A 7,202-nucleotide genomic window follows, 5' to 3' on the forward strand; every position below is an offset into this window, starting at 1 on the left:
TGTCTCTCACCAGCTGCCGTCTCCATGGTGTGTGACTGAGTTAACTTAACCTGCAACTAACCTCTGACGTTTGTGGCTCATTCGCAAATGATCCTCCATTTAGCCTAACGCTCCTCGTCTCATCTTTGGCCTTTAGCTGCACAGACAACTGGAAAGGAAATCATATAATTACAGCCTTTTTAGGGACATTTTCCAGCAACTAAATGATTTATCTTTAGATATTGTGTTTCTCCGAAGGTTTCTGCCCTGATCTGCACTCGGTGATTTCCTCCCCCTGTCTTGTCCCCTGTTGCACAGAGTGAAAGTAGCAGCAGCAGTAGCGTGTCCACCATGTTGGTGACCCAGGACTACATGGCCGTGAAGGAGGATGAGATCAGCGTCAGTCAGGGCGAGGTGGTCCAGATCTTGGCCAGTAACCAGCAGAACATGTTCCTGGTGTTCAGGGCGGCCACTGAGCAGGGCCCCGCCGCCGAGGGCTGGATCCCCGGATTTGTGCTGGGGCACACCTCAGCCATCGTCTCCGACGCCTCCGAGGGGCCGATCAGGTAAGACCTTTTAGGCCATCTAGCACGTTTGAAAAGCAGACTTGGAGTATTTTTGGTTCTCCACGTGTTTCTGTTTTACCAGCCACTGACCTGCTGAGACTCTTCTCGTTGCAGCAGGAAGTCTTCGTCTTGGCACACGTCTCTGCGTATACGCAAGAAGTCTGAGAAGAAGGACAAGGAGGCCAAGAAGGAGGCCAAGCTGGAAAACGGTTACAGGAAGTCCAGAGAAGGAATGGCCAATAAGGTTTCTGTAAAGGTGACTTTCTAATTAGTTCAAGAAGCAGGGCGCAGCTACGGTGACGAGACAGGTTTCTTTCTTGACCTGACACTGCCCTTTGTTTTCACAGCTTCTAAATCCCAACTACATCTATGATGGTAAATATTGACTTTGTGTTTCAGATAAATAGACACAGTTGGCGGGCACCTGTGGACTAATTCAAGCGTTGTTGTTGTTTTTCTTTGGTCAGCTCCCCCAGACTTCCAGGTAACTCTGAGTGACGTGACTTGTGACAACGGCGAGAGCGTCACCCTGCGATGTAAGGTTTGTGGTCGACCCCGCGCCACCGTCACCTGGAGAGGACCCAACGAGTGCAACCTCACCAACAACGGGCACTTCAGTATCGCCTACAGGTAAGAAAACCACTAAATGCCGTTACAGAGCCGTGCAAAACTATTCAACTTCATTTCTAAAACTGAAATCCCAGCTAAGGACAGACACTGCAGGTAGCTTAGGCTATAAATGCTAAAGTGTACGGGGATGTGTTAGCACGCCGAAGTCTGAGCAGGGAGAACATTAGCTAGAGAAGACACCTGTAACTCTGGGGCAGCTGCATAGATGCGCTGCTCAGGTGAGAGAATCTGTTGACAAGTTAATTATCAGGTGTGTGGGCTCCTCAAACCTGGCCTTAATGGAAGAGGGGCAAGGAAATAAAGCCAGGAAAAATAGAATAAGTTGCTCTGGTCAAATTACACTGAAATTAAAACCTTTTAGACTTTCATTTTTAGCTCTTTTGCAGAAGATTTTCAATATATAGATGTGCATGAGTGAGAGACCTACACTTGCAGCCATGGTTGCAGGAAAAGGTCTTTGAACTATTGTGGAAAACCTTTAATTTTCCCTCCATTACTGCACTACTTTGTGTTGGACTAAAATCCCCAAAGTACATTGAAGTCTTGGGTTGTAACACAAACAGAAAAAAAAGAAAGAAACAGAGTTCATGGAGTATGAATGTTTTGCAAAGCACTGCGATTATTCAGCTTAGATTTCAGTCACTCAGCTCCAACAAGAGAAAGGAAGCCGAGTTCAGAGGCAGGCTGTGACATGAAATGTGTGTTGTAGTGATACCGGTGAAGCCACGCTCCGGATAATCGGTGCCGCCTCCGAGGATGACGGTGTTTACACTTGCATCGCAACGAACGAGCTGGGCAGTGTCAAGTGCTCGGCTAGCCTCCGGGTTTTGGGTAAGAGCGACGTGATCACAGTGTACGTCGACCGGGATGTGGCAAATGCAGTGTATAAAGCAGATTTATGTCCTTCGTCTTCAGCTGTGTCCACTGACGGCCTCAGAGTGACCTGGAAGGACAACTTTGAGTCTCAATACACTGAGGTGGCTGAACTTGGAAGGTAAATGACTCCCCGCCAGATCCCCATCAGTGTTATATTTCACTGGAACTCTGTGTTCTGGTTTTAAAATCCCCATAAATAATGCATGGTGGATATATATATATATATATATATATATATATATATATATATATATATGTATATATATATATGTATGTATATATATATATATATATATATATATATATATATATATATCTATATATCTATATATATGTGTGTGTCTATCTATATATCTATCTTCTATTATCTATCTCTCTCTCTGTCTGTGTGTGTGTCTCTCTCTACTCTCTATATCTATCTCTATGTATATCTCTCTCTCTCTCTCTCTCTATATCTCTCTCTCTATCTCTCTCTATCTATCTCTATATCTCTCTATCTATATCTATATATCTATATACCCACACATATGTGTGTGTTCACAATAAATCTCAAGCGGCTTTAGGTGTGCGATGAAAAATGAGCTGTTTCTTGTCCTCAGGGGTCGTTTCTCTGTTGTCAAACGCTGCGATCACCTGTGCAACAAACGGATGACGGTAGCCGTCAAACACGTCAACAAGAAGCTGATGAAGAGAGACCAGGTGACTCAGGAACTCAATCTGCTTCAAAGACTGCAGCACCCTCACATAGTGAGGCTTGTTGACAAGTTTGAAACCTCCAGCAGCTACGCTATAGTCCTGGAGATGTGAGTAGGAGACCTCACTGGAATTGAACCTTTAACCTGCAGCTCACGCTGAAGCCATCTCTCCTGGTTAACGGTGATCTTCCATTTCAGGGCCGACCAGGGTCGTCTACTGGACTATATAGTTAGCTGGGGGAATCTGACGGAGGAGAAAGTGGCCTCCTACCTGCGGAGCGTTTTAGAAGCTTTACACTACTTGCACAACTGCAGAATAGTGCATCTGGACGTAAAAGTAAGATCCTTAGCATCTGCACACAATCCTCTGGGTTTATTAATCAATGCCTTGCATCCCCAACATCAACATATCCTCCCTTTCCCACTTTACAACCACAAACCTTGATACATTTGTTGGGATTATTTGATAAGGTGTTCCTGCTCCGGTGAAGCTGACTCAGATGGCTGAATGACTTCCCGAGCGTTTCTCCAAGTTCTTCAGAGGCCGTTTGTTTTATTTAGGCGCGCTAAACCAAGCAAACGGCTAAAACGTGGCTGATTGGGGCTGACTTTGAGCACCACTTGTCTAAAGCGTTCCTTTTTTAGCTTTGGTTGTTTGTACAGGGTTGTTAGAGGGTCTTGTTCAGCCTCTAATTCAATGATTCCTTTATATGTAGCTCCATCCATCTGCTCTGTAACCCTGAGCAGCTTCTCTGTCTCTTCCAAAGAAAGCATCCCCATAGGTTTATGCTAGCACCTCCATGGGTTATAGCAGGGAAGGTTTCATCAGAACGATGTTCAGAGATAGCTTTTCAGCATCATGTGTGGCCGAAAGTCACATGTTAGTTCAATCTAACTACAGCACTTTCTTCTTCTTGTGCCAAACCACTAAAATAGTTCTGATGGCTCTCTTCTTGCCGTTCTTCTATAAAGGCCAGATTTATGAAGTTTGTGACTGTGAAGTTGAATATCTCACCTGAGCTGTAGGTCTCTGTAGCTCCTCCAGAGTTACCAAAGGCCTCTTCTCTGACTAAAGCCATCGCTGCTCGGGCTGTACTGCTTAGGTGGGCGGCCATGTCTTCGTAGGTGTCCTGTTGTGCCGTGATCTCTCTATTTTCTAGTGATGGGTTGAACTAGTTGTCAACAGATTATCCCACCTGAGCGGCATTTCTCTGCAGCTGCCCCAGAGTTACCACAAGTTTCTTTGGCTGCCAGTTTAAAGGGACATACATGTCTGGGTTTGGAGTTGTGTGTCCCTCCTTCCTGTTTTGGCTGTTGGTTGTAACTTCACTCTGCTTTAAACGTCTCCTCCACTGTTTCTAAAAGAAACTTTGAAGCCTTCACATAGCAGCTGCTCTTATACTGAGACTAAAACACACAGATTTGTATTTTATTTACTAACTAGGTGACCTCTGAGACGTGTACGCTGGATTATATTTAGGTGTATAAGAGTAAAGGAGGTGAATGATTGATTTTGACTTTGTAAAGTGCCTCGAGATGACATGTTTCATGAATTGGCGCAATATAAATAAAGTTGAATTGAATTGAATGACAACAAATGCCACACTTCTCCCATTTGTGTTTGAATGAAAATGTGGCGTCATTTTCCTTCTACTTCCCCTGGCTTCACTACTCTCTGTGGGTCTGTCACATGAAACCCAAATGCAGCTGGGAGATGTTCAGGGGTTGTGGATGCCTCTAGTCTGTGACTGGATTTACTGCTAGCGCTACAGTGTTGACAGGCGTTCTTCTTCTCTCGTTCCAGCCTGAGAACCTGCTGGTGGCCCAGAACGCCAGCGGCCAGCCCGTGGTCAAACTCACGGACTTCGGGGACGCCGTCCAGCTCAACAGTGCCCACTATGTTCACCCTCTCCTGGGGAGCCCTGAGTTTGCCTCCCCGGAGCTGGTGCTGGGAGAGCCCGTGTCGCCGGCCTCCGACCTGTGGAGCCTGGGGGTGGTGACCTACGTGCTGCTGAGCGGCGCCTCCCCCTTCCTGGACGAGAGCGCGGAGGAGACGTGCCTCAACATCTGCAGGTTGGACTTCAGCTTTCCCGACGACTACTTCCACGGGGTCAGCCAGGCCGCCAAAGACTTCGTCCGGCAGCTCTTAAGGACCGAGCCCCACAAGAGGCGGTCTGCTGGGCACCACCTCCAGGACCCGTGGATACAGGCCCCCCAGGGCGACGGGCGGGGCCGAGGAGAGGGCTGCCTGGACACTGCGCGCCTCATTTCCTTCATAGACAGGAGGAAGCATCAGACGGACGCACGGCCCATCGGAGGAGTCAGGAGCTTCATTCAGAGTCGCCTTCAGTCTCGAACTTGAACAGCCACGTTGCCTCTTTAGGGTTCAGATGTACGCTGATCTTATCCTCTCTCACAGCTCTCAGAAATCCTGTAGTCCTGCCAGGAGTTCAGTCGGGAACCAATTGTGTTACCGAGCCCCGCGAGAACGTCACCAAAACCAAGGAAGGGGTGCCCTCGTCTACTGCTGCTCGCTGAGATTTTCTAGTTTTAGATGAACAAAACAGATGCATTAATATAGTAACTTATTTTCCTTCATAGGATGTGAAAGCCGATGAGAGGAGCTGCTCGACGGAGGCAGTCTGAAAAAAAAAACGTTGCCAAGGACCGGCCCCCGGGACATTTTGTTTATTCTTTTACACTAAAACCGTACCCGACACTTTGGAGAAGCAGCTCTATCTTTTAGAAACGATATATTTAAAGACAAAAGTACCTTCTCTTTGTTTAATGTAAAAAAAAAAACAACACAGTTAAAAGTTGGCTGTGCTGCTTCAGACGGTGTTTTGATGGTTGTGCTTGCATCCATCCTCCTGAGATGCCATGTTGACCATGCTGGGTGTAACGATGCTGCACTGTCCATACCCAGAAGAACCAGCCCCCCCACCCTCCCCCCCGCCGAACAAAACCCACCCTCCGCAGACAGCGACATGTTCTAGCCTTACCTTGTAAATAGTCTTCTGCCTTCTTCCCTCCCACGTTCAGGGCAGAAACCTGCTCGCGGGGGTGGGATGGGGGGGGGCGGCAGGACGCGGGACCGTCGGCGCCTCGGCGGTGGCAGCGATCGCCGAGGGGAAACTAGTGAATGTGGAAGCCCGGGAGGGAGAAATCTTCTTTTTCCTGTAAATGCACTCACTGTATTGTTCTGTTTGATTATCATGTGCAATGTTGCGGCTTTAACCTTTTTATGCAACTATTTATGAAGACATCCGTTGTACCCGTGACGACTCTAGAGAAGAAGCAGGTACTGCGAGCTCTGCTGGTAGTTGGTGTTTGAGTGTTTCGGAGCGCCAGGCCACGCTAGGGTCACAGTCTACAATCATGTGATTAGATTAAGGGTTATGGTTTGATCAAAACTGATTTAACACGTTTTGTACTGTACGCCTCTGTAGTATTGGGACACCAAAGTTGCTCTAGCTTTATAGTACTTAAGAAAAAGTTTTTAATTGCAATATGTTTAGGTAATCAACGACCTTTTTTGAAATGACTGTTTACACAAAACTCAAGGAGTGTAGGGTGACGAACACTCCTAGTTTAAGTCCCCCTTTTTTCCTTCACAAATAAGGAGGAGACTGCAGGAGGACAGGAACTAGCTCTTATAAATAACTAAATTAATTAGGAGTTAAATGATTTTATTTCCTTTACTGCGTTTGCGATTGCTGCCAAAATATTTCTTCCATGAATTTCTCTCCTAACTTGAAAATCTCCCCTGGAAACTCAGCCGACATTTCCTGGAAATGAAAGCGGCAGAAGCTCGTTGTGAGGGCAGGACGAGCTGTTAGCTTTTTATTTATGCGATGTAATTGTGCACAGGCCGTTAAAAACAAGGAAACTTTGGACTGGATACCTCGGTTTTAGTTTTCCCACCCTTTTTTTTTTGTTGTTTTGTTTTTTTATTTGTTTGATCATTTACATGTTTGCAGCAACATTGTGTTTTTATTTTTTAATCTTTGCATGTATATTTCTTTGTACAGCTCATAATATTCTCTTCTGTAAATATTCCCATTTTGTCATCAGCTATTTGAAAATTAAACATAATGAACAAACATCAGCCGCGTCTTGTGTTCCGGCCTCAAGCTTCAATTTATTTTATGTGGGAGAGAATAGTGACCACCCCTCCCACTTCCAGGGGAGGGGTCCTAAGATTTATGATCGCGTGACCATTGACCACACAGACATATATACGTAGACGCGTCATAGGGCGCAGGTTCGCACGTCAACGTCACCGCCATATTGTATGTGGCAGAAAAAAGTTGAGTTCTGTTATTGTGAACGTGGATCAGTGAAAATGCCTCATTCCTGTGCTGCAATAAATACACACACACGCATATATATATATATATATATATATATATATATATATATATATATATATATATATATATATATATATATTTAT

At 45.7% G+C, this 7,202-nt stretch overlaps 1 protein-coding gene across 9 annotated transcripts in view; it reads left to right on the top strand.

The window, feature by feature from the left end:
• LOC105931953 (triple functional domain protein) overlaps positions 1–6,854 on the top strand; it is a 124,474-nt gene extending 117,620 nt beyond the window's left edge. For 6 of the 9 annotated variants that reach the window (XM_012870879.3, XM_012870882.3, XM_036144912.1 and 3 more), the window contains 9 exons: positions 298–545; positions 660–801; positions 893–920; positions 1,013–1,175; positions 1,885–2,006; positions 2,091–2,169; positions 2,651–2,854; positions 2,945–3,083; positions 4,551–6,854. In XM_012870879.3, coding sequence (XP_012726333.2) covers positions 298–545; positions 660–801; positions 893–920; positions 1,013–1,175; positions 1,885–2,006; positions 2,091–2,169; positions 2,651–2,854; positions 2,945–3,083; positions 4,551–5,108 — 1,683 coding nt within the window. In that variant the 3' untranslated portion in view covers positions 5,109–6,854. Of the gene's footprint in view, positions 1–297; positions 546–659; positions 802–892; positions 921–1,012; positions 1,176–1,884; positions 2,007–2,090; positions 2,170–2,650; positions 2,855–2,944; positions 3,084–4,550 lie in introns of those variants that run through there. The other 3 variants (XM_012870889.3, XM_036144910.1, XM_036144914.1) reach the window with 2 other exon arrangements.
• Positions 6,855–7,202: the final 348 nt, after the last annotated feature.

This window comes from Fundulus heteroclitus, chromosome 13 (assembly GCF_011125445.2).
Source record: "Fundulus heteroclitus isolate FHET01 chromosome 13, MU-UCD_Fhet_4.1, whole genome shotgun sequence".
Lineage (NCBI taxonomy): Eukaryota > Metazoa > Chordata > Actinopteri > Cyprinodontiformes > Fundulidae > Fundulus > Fundulus heteroclitus.